Here is a 20,270-nt window from a genome sequence, read left to right on the forward strand (position 1 = left end):
GTCACCGCCCAGCTGATTATTAAACCGTTTGCCGCTAATTTCAAGTTGCTTTCATCCGTTCATTACACGTGTTTTCTCATTGACGTATCGTACCATTGGATCATTCGAAAATTTTAATTCATGTTCACCAATCACGGTGTTGCGTTTATATCGATTTAATGTTTCGAAAAGCTTGTGGTGTGAAGTTAGCAAGTTAGCGGCACATGCGTGTTTGATGCGAAAAAATGGCGGATGAACAGTTGCCTGCCGGATGGGAAAAACGGCTCAGCCGTTCGACTGGTTAGTAAAACAACTTTTTCTTTAGTACATTCCATTTATTAAACACCTATTAATTCGTGTGTATCGATATTGTTTTTTGTCTCAACAAACTTAACCAAAAACACGTGCATTGTTTACATTAGGAAAAAGGCGGTTACAATTCATCGTTTTCAGGTCAACATTATTATTTAAACATTTACACGAAGGAATCACAATGGGACATGCCCGATAAGCCGGCGGAGCCAGTTTCATCGTCAGGACCTGAACAAGTTCAATGTTCGCATTTATTGGTTAAGCACAAGGATTCCCGACGACCGTCTTCCTGGAAGGAAGAAAACATTACACGGTCGAAAGATGATGCCTTAGAATTGGTCAAATGTAAGACTGAATATCAACAAAACAGGCACCATAAAATTGTTTGTTTGTTCTTTTTTTACAGCATACCGTGAACAAATCGTCTCAGGAAAGAGTTCGTTCGCAGAACTGGCATCGAAAAATTCGGATTGTTCCTCGGCTAAACGTGGTGGCGATTTGGGACCGTTTGGAAGAGGAGCAATGCAAAAACCGTTTGAGGAAGCGGCCTTTGCATTAAAAGTCGGCGAGCTGTCCGAGCCCGTTTTTACCGATTCTGGTGTTCATATTATACTACGTACTGTTTAGATTAATTAAATTTTTGCTCCATTAACTTTAGGAATATGCTTTTTGTTGTCTTTAGATTGAACGAGATTAATTTATTTTTTATTGGGATTAAATATTTTTCATTTTCTTGTTGATATTTATTACGTGCACAATAAATTATCTCTCACTTGAATTATTCGTTAAAATTGAATGTTACGATCAACATAAAAGTATTCAAGTCCTCACATACCAGTCAACTGAGATAAGTTTGGGATAAATTGCTTGTAGTTTTTACGAAATAAATTTTCTAACTATTTGTAAATCAAATACGCGACGTAAATCTCTATCGTCTCTAATGTATTAAGCAATAAAGTATTTCCAATTTTGTTTACTTTTTATTCAAATTGATTAAACCGAAACATCATCTATATAATTTGCTTTAAAAAAACTTGAATCATCAAATATAAAATACGATTTCTACTTTTATTTAATTTTACTAGAAACTTAATTTATAGATGGCGCTATGATTTTAATTAAAACTTAATTCGGCTATAATCGAATGCTCGAAATGTTGAACGCTCGAATTGTCGAATGCCCGAAACGGAAATATACGAGCACATTCAGTTCGTCATACGTACCAATTGCTCGAAACAGAAATATCCGAGGTCATCCGAGTCGATGTTACATGTGCGCAGCAGTCGCTCATACGCATGCTCATGTAAGAACGTGCAGCTGGGACGGGCTAAGGGAATTTAATTTAAAAATCACTCAACATCAACCCCCAATTATAAACATTTTGCATTATTAAATTAATAGTAGAAAAATTTCGTTAGGTACATAAATATTAACGTGTTTTATAATTTTTGAATAATGAAAGATATTCATTTAATTTTTTACAATAAAAAATATATGAAATACTTGATACAGCTAGATTTGGGTAGAGAGGTTTATATATTTTAATTTTAAGAGGTATTCAAAGTAATATGTACAATATATAATAGTTTGATCCTTAACCAAAGCCAATATATCGAACAGTCTCAACATGCATGTTATTCTCTCAGCAGTATTACATTAGTATTAGAAAATGTTACAAAGACATCACATGAGAATTTAAAATTACACTTCTATAATATTTGATGAAGACCTTAATTAAATTGTGAAATGGGAAATGTAACATAAAGTAAATGTACAAAAATGTATATGAATATAAGTTTAAATTATACTTATAAATCGTTAAAACTATTCAATTTTTAGAACGAATCTGAAATATTTATACTATGATGATGTGAAAACCTTAATTTGTTTAAATAGTGAAACATAAAATATATAAAATAAACACTTTACCCTGAAGATACCTTAACAAAGTTTTTTGTTTAATGTAATATTTTTAAATAAATTACTTTCTATTTATTTATAAACAGTATTATTTTTCAGTGGAAATACACTAAAATATCACTTCCTCTTGGAAAATATTTAATATTATGTTCAAACAAATATGATTTTTGATTTTTAAATAACATAATAAATAATTGAAAACTTTTTTAACTTGCTTAAAGCAGTTAATTAATATATTAAATATATAATATATTATAAATATAAATAATTCACAATATTATTATTGTTATATTTTCTGACCACATTCAACATCAGAATTAATTCATTATGATTTTTAAATAATTAGGAAACTGAAAAATTTTATAAGTTGCTTAAAACTGTTTTAAAAATATACAAAAACAATAGAATATGTTAAATTATTTAATATATTAAATTTTTTTATATAATTCACAATATTATTATTATTATTATTTGTTTTGACCTCTTTCAACATCAGAATTAAGTTATTTTGATTTTTAAACAATTTATTAGATAATTGAAAAATTTTACAACTTGTTTAAACAGTTTTAAAAATAGTAAACACAATAGAATATATTAACTCTTAAGTGGTTGATGCTAAATTTTTTTTTATAAAATTCACTATATTATTATTCTTTTTTCATGTTTATTAAAAAAGTATATATTATCCACTAAAATAGCTATCAAACTATTATTGTAATTCATTTTAAATCCACTGAAGATTACAATATTTGGTTGTTAATGAATAGATAGTATATAAAAACCTTTAATTTCTCCGCCACTTTTTACTGAAATTAGAACAAGTTCACTAATAATAATAAAAATAATTTGTTGAGATTAGACCTAAATCTTCATATAAATGATTCTTCCTTAGTAATTGATAACTGTTGTTTATTGTAGTAAACCACTCAGGAAAGAATCTGATTAATAATGACACCCATCTATTGTATATATCCATAGCAAATCTTTAAATGTCCTTTCATAAGATCGACTATATATTAAATGCTAAAATACGTAGAGTACACTACAGTGGATAAAAAAGTGATATTTCATTAGTAGTTTTCAATATTTAAATTCAAACTCATTTTCCTGTAATAAATATTACTATATATATATATATATATATATATATATATATATATAAATTTCTCACATATATAAAACTTACTAGTAATTATAATCAATTACAAATTTTTAACAGATAACAAAATATTTTTAGGTTAAAGGTTAATCGTTGGCCTGATGACACCGCGTAAATTAATCATACAAATTAAAATCATAGAGTAGGCCATAGAACACCCAGAGTAGGTATCAGTGATTTTTCTTAAACGCTATTGCTAATCAATTCGTAAATTTTGTTTATAGCAGTCTAATCTCACTCAACTTGTGCGTTATCTAAAGTAGGAACAGGATAAGAATAAAATAAATCTTCGGTTAAATTTGTTGTTTATTGTTACCACCAATACCTTGATGATAAAAATTAACATTTTTCAATTAACAAGTAACGTATATCCTTTGAATTAAAAGATATAGGTGCTTTACAACTTATAGTACAAGTCTGGCGATCCGCAACAACTTAAATATTATTAATTATAATTAAACCTACTGGGAGGAGCTGTGCTAAATGAACTACATGTACATAAACCGGAGGACCGCGATTTTGAACGTCCGTACGTCCACACACCGTTTGAAAACGCGGTCTTACTTTTACATTGAAATAATAAATAAACGTACATCTATTATTATCATTATTATATATACAAACAGAGGGGGGAGTGGGTCGAATACATGGATGGATGCTACTTTCAGCTGCGCCCTCGCCCAAAGAACCGGGAGAGAAGACAGCAAGAACCGAAAAATAGACGGTTCTCCCTCCGAAATCCAAATACCGGGGGGCATGTAGTACACAGGCACAGCTCAAAGTCTCGTTTGAAGAAATTTTGCTAAGTCCATTCCCTAGGGAACGGTCGACTGGAGTGTTTTTGCTTTGTTTTAAAAAAAATTAATGATGCGCGATGGGTAGTCTGCTTGTGTGGCGACGATTTATCTAGTGATCAATTCACATGATCAGGTTCTTGATCTCGTCGTACATGACCAGTACGATGGCGCCACCGGTGCCTCTGAGCACGTTGGAGAAGGCTCCCTTGAAGAAGGCGCCGGCGCCTTCCTGTTTGGCGATGGTCACCCAGCAGTGAGCGGTGCTCTTGTAGACGATTTCGCTCTTGGCACGTCCAGACTGCATCATCATACGCCTACGGACGGTGTCGAAGGGATACGAGATGATGCCGGCCACGGTGGTCACGGTCTGAAAGTAATAATAGCGATGATAATGGAGAAAGGTGAGAGACGTGGAGAGCACGTACCTGAGCGATGGCCCAGGAGATGATGATTGGTGTGTTCTTGGGGTCGGGGAGGATGCCCTTGGCGGTGTCGTAGAAGCCGAAGAAGGCGGCACGGTAGATAATGATACCTTGTACAGAGACGCCGAATCCACGGTAAAGTCCACCCAAACCGTCAGCCTTGTAGATCTTGACCAGGCAGTTGCCCAAGCCGGAGAATTCACGCTCACCAGCGCCTTTGCCTACATCGGCAGCCAACCTATAATCAAAATCAATTTTGCTTCATTTTCTCTCGTAACATTTCTATATTAAAATAGATCGCCATTTTATATTTGCAAATAGGGTTTTATGCAACATTTTGGCACGCCGTTCCTCGATTTATTTATAGAAAAACGTCAGTTCTTTCATAATTGTTGACACGACGCATTTAAAAATAAAAACTCTTTTATATAGACAATTTTGTGCCAAAAAAACAATAACAACATTTAGAATCTGATATAAAAAATAAACACGTAGAAGTATATTTACATGTCTCATTTTACACATGATCTCATCAAACAATTTAAAGCGGTGCTTGCGAATTTACTAGTGTAAATTAGAGTTATGCAGCAAAAGAAACCCAAAAGGTGATATACTATAATAACAAAAGTGTAATCAATCAATTATCTAATGTGTACGCATCAGAAATAACTTGGACTTTAAATAGGTGACATTGACTGCATTGGGCGACCGTTCTGCTGTCATTACGCGCACACAAATCGTTAACCAAAACAACTCATATCCTTGTAAACCAACAAAATGCGATAAACCAACGAAATTCCCGTTTCTCGTGACGTTTGCGCAATTCGATTTTAAATTCGTCCGTTTATCGGCATGAACCTGACCTTGCGATTCTCGCACAAAATTTGATGGGCGTTCTACGTAACAACGATTCATACGTACGTTGTAGTTGATTCCACGTAAAACTCTACACAGACTTGCAAGATAAGCTTTTATCTAGGTTGCGAGCGAAACTAGGTCATTGATTTAGCATTTAACCCGAAGCACCGCAATAAGAATACGATTGAACACAATTTCGCATAGGAATTTCTAAAATTAAAATTATGGGCCACTGACCATGTATTTTTAGAATGCGGTTATTCAATCGTACTGTTGAGAAGTGGTCACGACTTGGTTGTAAGGAAACGAAACGACAAAATTACCTGGTACGGGCGAAATCGAGAGGATAGACGAAGCAGAGGGAAGTGGCTCCAGCAGCACCACCAGAAGCCAAGTTACCAAGGAAGTATCTCCAGAATTGGGTCTTCTTGTCGACGCCGCTCAAGAAGATCTGCTTGTACTTGTCCTTGAAGGCAAAGTTCAGGGCCTGAGTGGGGAAGTAACGGATTACGTTGGCTGTGTTACCACGCCAGTAGGCCAACACTCCCTGCTCCTTTGGGATTCTGATGAAGCAATCCACCATACCTACAAAAAAATATTAAAAATTAGGTCACCAATTTTGCTTGTGGTCAATAAATATTCATTTTACTTTCATAACTGATGTTACAAAATCTTCATCGATCAGCAACATTTTATTATTTAAACATCCACACACTCGATGACATGAGGTCAATGAATCTAGGCTTTGGTTTTAATTAAAATTTTCAATTCAATATTTTTCAAACTGATATGTGTGTTGTCACTCTCAATATAATCAACAAACGTCTCGAAAAACACCGAGATAACATTGTTCCAAAATGACTAAAACATGTGCAATTAGTGATAAACAAGTATTTACTTCAACAATCAATTTTGAAAATTCTCTATTTAAACTTCGCAATGGCTTCATTAACTGCAATTTATGACGTATTTTTAAGTCAATTGAAACTGGTACGAACTAAATGCATTTTGCTCCCGTCTCAATATTTTGATTTGTCTGTAATAAATGTACGAATTGCAAAAAATACAGATCAAGACACAAAGAAAAAATTATGGAAATGTATTTTGAGGTTAATTCGCCATGCGGACGCGATAACTTCATTATCGGCTTCCGTTCCGCACAAATTCTGTAATTTGCAACAACCACCGTTGTGCTCAAGTTTCGAACACAAATTCCCGCCAATTTCGACATGATATCAAATAATTTTGGTACATTTTGTCTCGTAAAACAAAATCTACGAGTTATATAAGTGGTTGTTTTAAAGTTAGACATCGCATTGACCTTGCTGTCCCCATTGATAATTGCCGTGTGGTCGTGACGTAAACGGTTTGCGACGCCATTTTTTCCCAACCACGTTCGGTCACATGGCAAAATGGAAAAATTCATACAATAACCACTTTGCGAAAACAGCTCGTTCATGATTTACAGCGAAATAAAACGGAGCGCATTATCTAAGCCGCAATCGGCCCAACTGCGTGTATTATCAGAGATTTGGGTACTTCATCGATCGGCGGAAATTCAAGTGGAATTGAATTATAACAATATGGTGAAGCGTGGCCTTGAACCGTGCGTTTCGCTTGGAAATACCGAAGAATTAAATTCTTCGATCATTACGCACTTTTGTAAAGTGGAAATTACACGTGGACAATTGTAAAACGCTTCTTAGCCGACATTTTGACCCGACAAAGTGTTATGTAACAAAAAAAGCAAACGTCACAATCGAAATGAATTAAGGAAAAAGATTGTGAACGACGTGGTTGCACAGTTTAATAACGAAATAAATTGTTCGTTTCTCACCCTTGTAACGTTGCTCCTCCGAAATCTGCTTGGAGATGTGCTGGACTTGCAGCAGCAACTTGACACGTTCGATAGGTGCGACACATGTTTTCGACACGGCGGCAGAAATACCACCGGCGAGGAAATCCTTTAAAAAGGCGACTGGATCGGCGAAAGACATCTTTACTGGTGTATTGGGTACGGTGTGGTGTGTCGGGAGGCCTGAACTTGTAGTGGAGCTGTGTACGGATCGCGCACCGAACTGCAAGTGAACTACGATCGGGCTAAGGCGTTGCTAGGGGAGACGCGCGCCGGTCATGTGCCTTCCCAGGCGCTTACTTTCGACAGGAATAGGTGCTACGTCATCAAACCACTCGTCTTTGTGATACAGCGTTGTCGAATATACTTGGATTTTACCGCTTATGCTGTCGAAAGTTCTGTCGGTCCGCTTTGAGTCTGATCCTAACCTACAAATATTAAAATTCGGTGTACTCTTTATTTAATAGGAAAATCGAATTAATGTTATTGTACAAAGATTATATATTTGCGCTTACAGTTATACGTACCTTTTTAATAGCGATCAATACATTTTCGAATGAAAAATCAACGAAATTATTTTCGCCGGCGGTTCAACAACTGAAATGTCTCTCTAAAATTATGAGTCAGTTATAAAACAAAACATTGTCACTTAAATCAATAGCCTCTTTGATGAGAATCAAACAATTAAAACACTGTTTTACATTTGTTATATTGTCTAGTCATCTTAGTCGAAATTAGGTGAATATCTCGAAAATCGAGATACCCTGCTATAAACTCGTATGAACTTATATTTTGACAAAACTTGTCTCAAAATTCACACATAATAGGGTGGCTGCAAATTAAAAAGCCAGAGGTCAAAAATCACAAAATCGATTTTTTGCAAACCTTTTGTAAATATCTCGTTTCCTCTAGGATTTACTCTACTTGCATTTCTTATCAACACAACTTTTGTTTTAAACATTTTTTCATACGTCGAACCGTTGTCGAGATAGAAAACAGAGAGCGCCAGTCACATAGACACTATTTACAAAACTACATTGCGCTCTCGATATTGCACAAGTCACATGGACAAAAAACGTGAGTGATTACCTTTGATCAACCCTTCTACTTTGAAGCTCGTGAAATGTTAGCTGCATCAGATGCTAACTCACCATTATGTACAATAGTTGTAAAATTAGGAGGATTTCATATGCTGATGTCTTTTCTTGGAAGCATATAGTACGTATTGGATGGAAGTGGACTCAAGGAAGCTCTTGGTGAAATATATGCAAAGAATTCTGTTGACAAATTGCTCAGTGGTCACGCTTACTCGAGAAGCATTAGATGCCACATATTATTACGACTTGCATTATCAATGATAATTTTTGAAGATATGAAGGTTGAAGGTGGTACTTTGAATCAGTTAATACAGCAAATAACTTCTCGAGATGTTTCCTACGAAAACATAGAAAGGTGTATAGTTAGCTAGGTCGAGTTGCAACAGCACAGTTATGGGTGTAATATTTCGAAATAGTTTCAATAGCATTTGATTTTGTTCGCACTGAAAGACTTTTTAAATAACATCTTGTGGCAGTACAAAAGCAAAATGCTGCTATATTTTCACGCCAGTGATCACTTCTTATAGGCAAAATCAGCACACTTATATTTTTAAGATATGCTGAAGTTGGAAGGAACTATGGATGAACAAACTTTTAGGAACTTTAAAAACGCATTTTTCACCGTGAAACTAACAGAAAAACTCAATTCTGGTACATGGAGAGATATGGTAATTGAACAAAGTCTTATGAAATCAATGAAAACAGAAGTATCTCGAGGAGTATCTCGTAGTCGAAGTACAAAAGAAAGTGTTTTGTGTAAATGGGCCTATGTTGTGCATGTTACAATTACGATATGTGAGGAAAAGGAAATTAAAAATAGATAAGTAAGCAAAAAATGATTGAATAGAATGTAATAGTTAATAACAAATGGTAATTAAATATTTAGCAATAATTTATAAACTTTATACTACGTATCTTCGATCGGGACTACCAGTTGACTTCAAATGATACTGTAGCCATGCGCTCTCTGTCCTCTATCTCGACAACGATTGAACGTATAAAAAATGTTTAAAACAAAAGTTGTAGAGAATTCAAATCTCCATAGGAAAAGAGAAATTTACAAAAAATATGCAAAAAGTCGATTTTTATGACTTTTGACCTCTGACTTGCGGCCAGAGCTGCGAGTTTATAGCTGGACATCCCGATTTCTGAAGTGAACTCCCTATAATGACTGGACTAATATTAATTCTGTTAAAACTTAGATGAAAAAAACGATAGAAAAGTATATTGATAAACGTGGCAACTGTGCACAAATTTAAGTCAAAAGATTAGATAATTCATTTAGACCTTTGTATTTTACCTAATCCACTTGCATTTTTATTCTCTGGTATAATATTAAAAAAATTTTATTTTATACTGAACTTTGATTCGTACTACCTATAGGTACGTATAATAACATAGCAAGGTTTCTGTCTCTTCACGTTTATGAAACTACCCGGATTAAATCTTAAAGTTTTTCGAGGAATAATCAAATTTCTATTAATTGTTTCCTAAGGTACAATTTTGATTTGTCTACATTTTTAACTGACCAGTCCATAAGTATAGCAAGGTTTCTTTCTCTACGTTTATGAATCTACCTGGATTAAATGTTAAGGGTTTTTAAGGAATATTCAAATATCTATTATTTGTTTCCTAAGGTACAATTTTGATTTGTATACATTTTTAGCCGACCGGTCCCTAAGTATAGCAAAGTTTCTTTCTCTACGTTTATGAAACTACCTGGATTAAATGTTAAGGGTTTTCAAGGAATTTTCAAATTCCTTTTATTTCTTTCCCAAGGTACAATTTTGATTTGTCTACATTTTTAAGTGACCAATCCATAAGACGATCTTTAAATTTAATAAACCAAAACTTTACTTATTTATGAGTGAACAATATTTGTTTGTGCATATATTTCATATTAATACTATTTAAAATGTTTCCATTATTTCCATAAGAACATCCACATACACCAGTACATAAAACGTTCCTTAAATTTAATAAATGAAAACTTTACTTATGTATGAATGAAAAATATTTGTTTTTTTGCACATACATACATGATATTAATAAATACCATTTAAAATGTTTCCATTATTCCCATACACATACATGTATTATCCCGTGTTAGGTGTAGGAATTTCTTAACGATTTCTAATGTCAAGTTCGCTATAGAGCTACTATTAAAAACGTTGGCTTCCACATTGAAATTATTCGTAAGGCAGTGTGTCAATGTTACACGTTTGTTTTCAATGTTTCTAATTAGTCCTTCTAATTGTCCGATCTAAAAATTGTTACAATCGATTTATTGGAACCAAAATTTGTGAACATCACAAAATTTTCAATAAATGTATCCTAAAAACAATAAAAATTGATTATTCATGGTGAGTTAATTTTATTCTCATTAATCTGATATTGAAATGCTTAGAGGTCAGACGAGATAAGAAATTTTTTAATCATCTACTTTCTGTCACATGTGTAAATAATTCCAAAATCTAAATATGTAATTAAATGATATCAGTTAATTTCTGCCAGATCTACAACTTATAATCGTCACTCATTCAGACATTCAAAAATTTATCTTGGTTGTTTAGTATTCCCTTATTTCAAAATATGATCACTTTCAACACACGTATGCGTATTAAGATAAAAAATGCAAAACTTTTTTAAATGGTACCATGATAAGGAAGAACCAAATTTAATTAAATAAACGTTTCGATAATTTCATTTATCAAATATATTTTGAAATTAACAAAGTTTATGCTCATCGATATTTGATAAAAAAACAGACATTTGGATATAGCATTTTATTTAGGGAGATTCCAAATCACATGTAACACACAACTAGATGATAGATCTATACATACATACATACAACTATCCTTTTGTGGCTTTCTTACTATCAGACAATTAAGAAAAAAAACAAAAAAACACCGGGTTCAGTTTAATCACATTGGACTAAAATATCGATAGTCCAGTTGTGAAAATAATAAAAACAACATAAAATATAATGTAAAAAAATTAAAATTAGCTCAAAGCTTTAATACTTATTTTGGAATGAGACACACACATTTTTTGGTTCTTGTGCAAGGACGAATACATAAAAATAAAGAATTTATGTAAAGAAAACTATGCAATAAGTCTAAGTTAAAGTGACAAATGGCAACAACATTCAGCACCAAAGCTTTCCAAAATGTTTTATAAAAATAAAATACTTTGTAAAATTGTATAAAATAAAAAATGCATTAAATGCTCACTGGAATGAGTAAAGATACTTAAAATGACTTTTAGGAAAAATTAATTAATTTAATAAGTAGAAATTTGTTGTTATTCTATAACGTTTATATAACTTTCATATATATATATATATATATATATATATATATATATTTATTAATTTTTAAATGCAATTTATTTAAGAGGGTTTTTTTAACATATCCAATTCTTTCAAAATTAATAACACCTTGTCTGATTGATTGATTGAGAAGAATAAATTGAAAGAAACGTCGCTTTGCGTATAATTTTTCCATGAAATCTAATGATGTTATTAATTGTTGAATAAATTAGCTTAATGAAGACCTGAGGTGGTATAACTAGGGTTTTAAATTATAAATTATAAATTTCTTATATGCCTGGATCTTCGGACTAGTATACAACTTGACGTTAATCCGCAAGATGCTTCTGCCAGCTGGGACACATTCACCGAACGTCTCGGATAATCTATTTTGTCTCCGAATACCTAAAAAATCACAATAAATATAAAAGCGAAGATAAAATTGAAAAATAAGCATCACCTTAAAGGAAAGTGGTATTTCTTCTATACTTCTGTGAACCAGAGTGCCGTTCAAATACAAAACATTAGCAGCAGTGTCTTCAGGCAACGTGAGAGTTTGATAACTGAAAGTCGCCTCGCGTTCCATCCGTTTCAGGACTTCCTGCGCTTCCTTTCCTGACCCCACGCAAAGTAGATCCGGTCCGCCCATCGTTATGTATGATTTCAGGTGCTTCGGTTCGGGAACCTAAAATATTAATAATGTCTCTTTAGTTGCTCCTAATTTTTAACAAATATAGTTATATAAAAAGCCCAATTTCAAACAAGCAAATAAATTTCAAACAGCCAATCCTTCTTACTATTAAGCGCTACTCCAAGTTGCCAGTTTTGAATTTTAAAATTTAAATGGAAACACGTTATCGATTCGAAAGCTATTTTTGATTGGCCCACTAGAATCAGGTGTCAGTTTGTGCATGTCGTGTTCATTTCTAACCTTCCATCGTTTGTTTAACTAGTCTATGTTCGGTAGTGATTCGTACAAAAGCCGTGAGGATACACAACACACAAAAATAAATGTTGTTGTAAATAAAGTGGTAGCGTGCAACTCGTATATGCGTTTTTTATGCGGGCGGCACGCTTACCTTGTCCAAGCTCTTATTTGGACCGATTAAAGTCTCCGGTTTTACCTTGATGGGAGTGCATGGATATTCGGGAAATGCTGCCGCCACAGCTCGGGCGCCGCCCTCGTTCGTCCATTGGCTGATCCCCACGAAAAATTCCCGGCCTGCATCCAAACAAAAATTAAGACTTTACTTCAAAGTGGAATGTGCAGACCCTTACCGGTAAACAGAACGTCTCCACCGTCCAGTCGTGCTTTGGCGTCGGACATTTCAATGATCGGAAGATCTAATTCTTTCTTTAATACTACTCTGATTGTTTCAATCTGTAAATAAGAAGTAAATCGTTAATGTTCTGTAATAAAAATGTTCTTAAAATTATTCATTTACTTTGCTTCTTGATAGTGTCTGGTAAATTTCTTGAATTAACCAAACTAAATAAGCAACAGTCAAGTGGAAATATTATTGAGGGTAAAGCATCAACATCCGTTTTGAATTGGCGAGTTAATTTTAGATAATACGGTCATTCCATTGTACAAGCACGTATCTATGTGAATGAAAGGGGCATTGTATTGAGCACATGCAGATGATGCTCGACGACAACAATCTCCTCATCAACGCCCTTTTATATTTTACACTTCAAACTCAGTCTAGACTTTCGACTCTCTCGACGAATGGACTCAATGAGGAATGAGATGAGACCCAAAGAGGGAGAACAAAATTGTCGATATTTTATGACATGTCACAATAAAAAGCCATTATTACATCGCTTTATGGAACAAAAGGAAGAAAACAGTTTAAAAATTGAGGTCAACACGATGCAATGAATAAAAACGGTCTAAATAATAAACGGTGCTATTTTCTAAGGCCTCTCTAAGGTATTCTATTCTTATAATTTTCTCATTTTCGCAGCGTCCTATGCTAAGTGTTGGAATTTAAAAGGATATTCGGGACCGCATCGATTTCAGAATATTTGTAATTATATTATTGTCTTTTTTCATCAAATATTGCAACTATTTATTTTAGGAACGGATAATGTGAAAACCTAATTGAGGTCATCCATGACAATGGAATGAAATGAGCACTGTAACGATACCCTATTGAGTTAGAACGTTATTAAAAACAAGTTTTTATTGCTCGAATTCACATGAGGGCACTTGGCCAATTTTCTAGCCAGTTTATCATCAAATTCATCGATAAAGGTAACGAGGGAGAAGGATGTACACAGGAGAAGTGTGAACCAAACCCTTTTCTTCGATTAAAGGGTAATTTAGTATAATAAACCGATGGTTGTGAATAAGGTGGGCCGATATTTTATTAGGGGCAAAATGCAATTCAGTGTGATAACACACAAGATTGGAGATCAGTTTCCAGTCTGGAAATCACACAGTAATATAAACATGGTCTCATTTTAGACAAAATTGGGACAGAGGGAAGTGATCAATATTGAAATTTCAATTTAGAAATTATTTTTTGCTTTGAATGAGAGATCCGTATCGTGTTGACACCATTGTTTTATGGTTCGAAACGGTTCTACAACAATTTGGACAAAAAGTGTCGTGTAACAGTACAATCCATTAAACCAAGTTGACCAGCACTAATTAAATTTATCTTTATTTCACGTTTACATATTAATAATTTTAATTAAATTGTACTATTCTTTGTGCGGTCAGAGGTTGTTTGTTTAAACAATTCAGTCAGGAAACGTGACCAAAGTTAATGTTTAAGCACATTTTAAACATGTCACTGAAAATTCTTTGAATTTTGTGGTATTTTTCGCATTTAATCATTTCCTATTTGTTATTCACAATTTACATTAATGAATGACCTATATTTAGTTTTGACATATTCATACTGGGTTCAATGTTACAATTGCTACTTTAATAAAGCTCGAGTCACCATTGCAATATTTCTCACATACCTATTATAATTAGAACGATTGTTAGGAGGTTTATAAGAGAAAAAAGTTTATGGGAATGCGAAAAAATGTGTTAATAGAGGCCAAGTTCTTAATTAGAATTTTAAATGAGATGCTTGATTTTTTAAATTTGTCCAAATTGTAATAAGTGTTCGATTTGTAATTATGATGAAATGGATTAAAGTAAGTATTCGTGAAACACCTGTTTTTGTTTGAATTCAGATTTTGTAACAGACCTCAAATAAATGAAATCAGTGTCACGGTTAGGAGTGTATGCATATAATGTATGTTTGTATGTATGTATGTATTGTGTGTGTACCTACTTCTTTGGTACGATGTTGCGCACCTGGTCGCGTTATCAATGCGGTACCATTACAAACCACCGCAGTGTCTTCGACGAAAACACATTCCGGCAAACTCTCGTCGGGCGGCAATTCGATAACGTCCAATCCCAGTTCCCTCAATAGTCTCACGTAGTTTTCGTGTTGTTTCTTTGCCTCGTCTAGGTCGATTTTCGATCGGGTTTTTAAGGAAAGAGGCAATCGACACACAACGGCATGTGTGTAACGGAACGCCGCCATTTTCGCGCGGACCCGTCGACGTTTCGCCACCGACTGTTTCCAGCGACGTGTTTGCGTTCGTGTTCGTTTCGGTTCTCTGTTCTCTCTCTGCGACGTAGATGGGGATCGGTGTGGCCATTCAGCAAACCGACTTTCTCGGGTCCATGGCAATTTTGGAGTGCCCGTTTTCGTTCACTACGTTCGGCACGTATCGATTTCCGAATCGAAACACGACTGCAAAGAGTATTAAATAAGACTTGCGGTCGAAATTTTTTTAACATTTGCATTATTAGGATAAAATTTTGGAGTCGTGTAAATATAGCACATTTTGTTTCAATATAATTGTATAAAATTAATAATATAACTACAATTATAAAATAAACAATGATAATAATATAATAAATATTTATTTATGGTTAAATCAATTGTAAAAATGTACTATATAATTATTAAAATAATCTTCTACAATTAAATAATTCTGAGAAAAATACTATGATTTTGATTTCAAACACAATTGTATTAATTAACTAAGAGTCTGGTTAATATCAATAATTCTAAATTATTTATTTGAATGTATTTTGATACAATAACAGTTTCTAAGATATCTCATATCTTTTATTTTGGAATAGGTTTCGTTCTATCAATTATTTCATTTTCTTTCATAATTTTGCTCTTATTACAATTTACTAACGTGATTTAATATTTTTCAACGTATTTATTTGCAAATAAAAAACTTTATTTTTTCTGAAACAGATAATCAATTATCTCAAAATACATTACTTAAATGGATAAAATCAGTACGCATAGAGTAATTTATTAACCATAAGAGACCTTTTCTGAAGAGCGTTTAATTTCTTACAAAGATATATGTTTTGCATTTTATAATATTTATTTATCTACGAGTTATAAAATTCAGAAGTAAAAAAGAAATTTTTGTTAAATCCTTCAAACTTTGACATTCAATATATTTTAAATTGTAAAAGTTATAAAAAATTGTAAAATACTCTTTTTGTAGAGCATTCAATTTCCTATAAGAAATGTAATTAGAAATTTTCTGTACGATCAAGTAAGGTAGAGATATGGATTTTTCCATATGGAAAACTTTCTGTTAAAATTAAGAGCTCATCTTTGAAAGCATTTTTTCAGTGTCAGTAGTGTCGAAAGTTAAACAAGAATAGTCGATTATTTTGGTCCACCCTAATATATATCAAAACCATTAAAATTATTTATATTTATTTATTTTTATTTGTCCAATTCTTTGAAAGCATTTTTACAGTGTTTATATTAATTGATGTATTTCCAATAAGAATATTCTGAATATTGCATATATGTGGAGTTAGTTTTAATCCTAGTATTCAGGCACCTAGTGGTATTATTGTGTTTTATTTAATATTATGGTGTAATTTCTCCTTTTTCTTAAATAACTTTAAACGTTTTATGAATTTTAGTTTCTCAAATTTTTATTAGAAACAATTCAAATAATTCATTCAGAATTGGAATATAGGTCTGATTAATAGAGAGGGAACATTATAATATTCAACAAGTGCGAATAAACGGGTCCATATCGTTCGCTTAAATCTCGACTTCAAACGAATAAATGCGAAGGCATCCGAAAGCCGACCGCGCCATGCCTCCGGGCGTTCAGCGGCTCGAGGGATTTGGACCGGGGCTGTCGACTAAAAACTGCGTCTCCAGTATAGCAAACCGTAGAATATACAAATTTATCTTGGTAACTCTGGTGGAAATGAGTAGGTATTTTGTAATATGCGAAGTAGATATAAATCTGTTTTGGAGTAGGTGCAGGGTTATTAATTTAGGTAACCTAAAATTAATTTCTAAAATAGATATGATAAACAATTTTATAATCTAATTACATTCATTAAATTATTTGAATGTATATGATTTTACATTTGTTACAGGACTTATAGTCATCTTCGAGTACATAACAAAAATTAAGTATTGTTTATGTCAACAAAGGAAGAATCTTCGTTAAATTGATGACACGGTTTATGAAGTTTTTTAAATAATAATAATAATTTTAATAAAGAGATATTGAACTGGAATACTTTTAAAACATTATCTACAAACTGTGATATTTTATAAATAAATTTGTCTTTATAATAGCAAGTGTTTTATTTTTCAAATTTTGAAACAAATTAGTTAATAACAACACAACGTAACCAAGTAATTTTTTGTCACAATTTCTTTGAATAATTTTATTTATTATATATATATATATATATATATATATATATATATATATATATATATATAATTATATTATATATATATAATTATATTATTAATATATAATTATATTATATAATATTGTGAATTTTTCTCTATTATTTTGTTTATATCTTATTTATATCCACATATTATCAATTTTCAAATCTATCAAATTAATCAAAATTAATATTCTGTTTACTATGCAACTATGCAATTATTTATGTCCACATTTTAAATTCGAACATTAAAATATAATATTAAAAATTACACACAGGCCTGTAAATATATGTGATACAAAAAACGTATATAAAATTAAAATATATGACTATTATTATCGTATATTCAGGATATATTAAATTAAAAAGTTAATTGATATTTGTTACCTGTTTTACAATTATCCAAAAATGTGGAACATTTTGGATTATGTTCTTTGTTTTTAACGGAAAATCGGAGCAGTTTAACCTTTTTAATTATGGATAGAAACATTCTTTATATTATGGATTGTACCATTAATCCATTACAATTAGCATTGTAATAAATATTTTATTTTATATACATAAAAAAACTATGTCAACTAATAACTACTAACACAAATCTCAAAAACCTTGCAATCAATCTATTTCACATTTTGGGTGTGCATTAATAAGTGTTTGATCTATGACATGACATAGTTTTGAAGTCATAATATTCTTTAATAACAACAATACTGGTCAAACTTAGGTCATTTTCTACCATGTTTGTACAACAAATTCTAACCTAACCTAACCTAACCTAACCTAACCTAACCTAACCTAACCTAACCTAACCTAACCTAACCTAACCTAACCTAACCTAACACATACATCTGTGACATCGAGATTAATTTCTATTTATATTTGATTATGTACTAATGATTAATCAAAACTACTATTGTGTATCGTATTTATTATATTTGTTTATATGATAAAATGTGATTGGTTAACAATAAACTATATGACATAAATAAAAAGTTTAAACTGTATACATTATTGTATTTTTAATATATATTACTGTATTATACGAATTTTTGGGTGGTATTTAAACTTTTAAACAATATATCAAATATACTATTTGAATTATTTATTACATTAATTAATTTACAATATATTTCATGTATCTTGATGAACAAAAATAAACAATATAAAATAAAGAATATAAAAAAATATTACTAAACCAATGAAAAATCAACATTACTTATTCCAAAATATTTTCAAAACATCTATGGCTTATGAGACTGTAGTTTTTTAATTCAAAATAGTTTATTTTTAATGGAACATTTTATTTAGTGAATCCAACATCCAACCTCACTAAAATGTAAGATTCCTCCTTTTTAATACAATAGCAATTATATTTTATAATTTTGTATTTATATATATTGTTTCATTTTAGTTGTTATTTATAGAATTATTTTGTATTATGTTACATTTAAGTTGTTATTTATATGTATTTTACAATATATTTTGTTCAAAAACACATTTAATATTAATATTTTATTTTGTTTAATATATTATTATTTTTGAATTTATCTGTTTATTTTAATTATACATTTAACTTTTAATACGAATACGATATGGTAAAAACTATCGTATGATAGTGTATAATTCTTAATTACCAACATATAATATGATAATGGAGTAAAATACCTTTAGAATAAATATATTAGAATTAGGACAACAATTATTATACGAATTAAACAATAAGAACTGTAACTATAAAAAAGTTTTTGATATTAATATTCGATTCAAAATACATAACGTGAACAAGCAATATTCTTAATTTGTCAAATTTAATGATGCGAATCTGTTGCAATAACACACTCGCCGCAAGCGAATATAGCCTTTGAAGGATGCAGATCTGACGCCGACCGTATATACATGAGATCTCAAATGCGGTCCGGTTCCATACAAAAAAATTTGCGCACGAACTGAATGTTTATTTGATTTTGTGGCGGAAGCGCACAAAGTGCGATTCCTTTTCTAGTAACTGCCGCTCTTAAAAACATTTTAAGTTGCGCATATAATTCATTGACAACTATTGTCAAACAGTTTGTTCAAAGTAGTACTTACAATCCCTTAAATATATACCGTCAAAATTAATCTCTATTTATATTTGTTTATTAAATTTAGGTCAAGTTGCATTACGAATGATTTCAGAACTACTATTGACTAGAATCCACATGATTAATAGTTGGCAACACTTAATTACTAGCAACCGGGCTCCCGAAATATAAACCTTAAATAACGGGGCGCTCTACCTTTCGCGCGTTAATTTTGAATGGGAACACGAGAACTTCGGGCGCGTACGGGTACACTTCGCCTTTACTCGGATGATACTTTATTCGAATGATATGACACCGAATAAACAACAATGTTGGAGATTCGCACCGAGTTTCATTTTCCCAAGTTGCGTTCCGATTCAGAAACCGAACCGTGCCGAGTCCAAAGGTGTCGAACATGTCTAACGAAAATAACCAGTTCACAGAAAGTTGGTTCTTGTTGAATGGCCACACGACGTAGATGGGGATTCTCAGAACGATATGATTTCTAAGGGACTTTACATCTGATATCCAACTAATTTTGGCGCTCAATCTGTTAAACGATTTTGTGTCAGTTTTTATAATATCAAATATGTAAAATAGAGATGTGTCATAGAAATATCTATCTCGTTAATTGTAAGATTGCGCCGGTAACTTTGTTGTTATTAAAAGGGGGTCCTTTATTAAATTTAGATTATTAATTTTGTATTATCATTAAATATAACGGTTAAATTGAAATTTTC

The 20,270-nt window shown here is 31.9% G+C and overlaps 3 protein-coding genes and 1 long non-coding RNA gene across 5 annotated transcripts; 2 read left to right on the forward strand and 2 right to left on the reverse strand.

The window, feature by feature from the left end:
• Positions 1 to 130: 130 nt before the first annotated feature.
• Positions 131 to 1,069, forward strand: LOC109594067 (peptidyl-prolyl cis-trans isomerase NIMA-interacting 1). Its single transcript, XM_020009230.2, has 3 exons — positions 131 to 279; positions 433 to 636; positions 698 to 1,069. Exons 1-3 carry the CDS (start codon positions 225 to 227, stop codon positions 916 to 918), a joined length of 480 nt encoding a protein of 159 aa, XP_019864789.1. The 5' UTR covers positions 131 to 224; the 3' UTR covers positions 919 to 1,069.
• A 2,589-nt stretch (positions 1,070 to 3,658) lies between these two features.
• On the reverse strand, positions 3,659 to 7,551 carry LOC109594101 (ADP,ATP carrier protein). The gene is made up of 4 exons (XM_020009270.2): positions 7,285 to 7,551; positions 5,771 to 6,032; positions 4,593 to 4,827; positions 3,659 to 4,534 (listed from the first exon to the last, which is right to left on the reverse strand). Exons 1-4 carry the CDS (start codon positions 7,442 to 7,444, stop codon positions 4,289 to 4,291), a joined length of 903 nt encoding a protein of 300 aa, XP_019864829.1. The 5' UTR covers positions 7,445 to 7,551; the 3' UTR covers positions 3,659 to 4,288.
• A 3,619-nt stretch (positions 7,552 to 11,170) lies between these two features.
• LOC109594061 (N(G),N(G)-dimethylarginine dimethylaminohydrolase 1) lies at positions 11,171 to 15,332 on the reverse strand. 2 transcript variants are annotated; one of them, XM_020009222.2, is made up of 5 exons: positions 15,009 to 15,332; positions 12,991 to 13,093; positions 12,792 to 12,934; positions 12,173 to 12,397; positions 11,171 to 12,117 (listed from the first exon to the last, which is right to left on the reverse strand). In XM_020009222.2, the coding sequence occupies exons 1-5, from the start codon at positions 15,264 to 15,266 to the stop codon at positions 11,992 to 11,994; spliced, it is 855 nt and encodes a 284-aa protein (XP_019864781.1). In that variant the 5' UTR covers positions 15,267 to 15,332; the 3' UTR covers positions 11,171 to 11,991. The 2 variants fall into 2 exon arrangements, with proteins under 2 accessions (XP_019864781.1, XP_019864782.1); XM_020009223.2 differs by having other exon boundaries at positions 12,837 to 12,934; positions 15,009 to 15,328.
• A 1,469-nt stretch (positions 15,333 to 16,801) lies between these two features.
• Positions 16,802 to 17,368, forward strand: LOC126264601 (uncharacterized). The gene is made up of 2 exons (XR_007547288.1): positions 16,802 to 16,993; positions 17,165 to 17,368. It is a non-coding gene; the product is annotated as an uncharacterized LOC126264601 (long non-coding RNA).
• Positions 17,369 to 20,270: the final 2,902 nt, after the last annotated feature.

Source organism: Aethina tumida, chromosome 2 (assembly GCF_024364675.1).
Source record: "Aethina tumida isolate Nest 87 chromosome 2, icAetTumi1.1, whole genome shotgun sequence".
Taxonomy (NCBI): Eukaryota; Metazoa; Arthropoda; class Insecta; order Coleoptera; family Nitidulidae; genus Aethina; species Aethina tumida.

Coding starts and splice junctions, on each gene's coding strand:
- LOC109594067 (XM_020009230.2), top strand. CDS start 225: ATGGCGGATGAACAGTTGCCTGCCGGATGGGAAAAACGGCTCAGCCGT. Junction 280..432: donor ACGGCTCAGCCGTTCGACTG/GTTAGTAAAACA, acceptor CATCGTTTTCAG/GTCAACATTATTATTTAAAC. Junction 637..697: donor TGCCTTAGAATTGGTCAAAT/GTAAGACTGAAT, acceptor CTTTTTTTACAG/CATACCGTGAACAAATCGTC.
- LOC109594101 (XM_020009270.2), bottom strand. CDS start 7,444: ATGTCTTTCGCCGATCCAGTCGCCTTTTTAAAGGATTTCCTCGCCGGT. Junction 6,033..7,284: donor GGAGGAGCAACGTTACAAGG/GTGAGAAACGAA, acceptor ATTTTTTTGTAG/GTATGGTGGATTGCTTCATC. Junction 4,828..5,770: donor CTCGATTTCGCCCGTACCAG/GTAATTTTGTCG, acceptor TTTTGATTATAG/GTTGGCTGCCGATGTAGGCA.
- LOC109594061 (XM_020009222.2), bottom strand. CDS start 15,266: ATGGCGGCGTTCCGTTACACACATGCCGTTGTGTGTCGATTGCCTCTT. Junction 12,935..12,990: donor TGGAGACGTTCTGTTTACCG/GTAAGGGTCTGC, acceptor GTTTGGATGCAG/GCCGGGAATTTTTCGTGGGG. Junction 12,118..12,172: donor AAATACCACTTTCCTTTAAG/GTGATGCTTATT, acceptor GTGATTTTTTAG/GTATTCGGAGACAAAATAGA.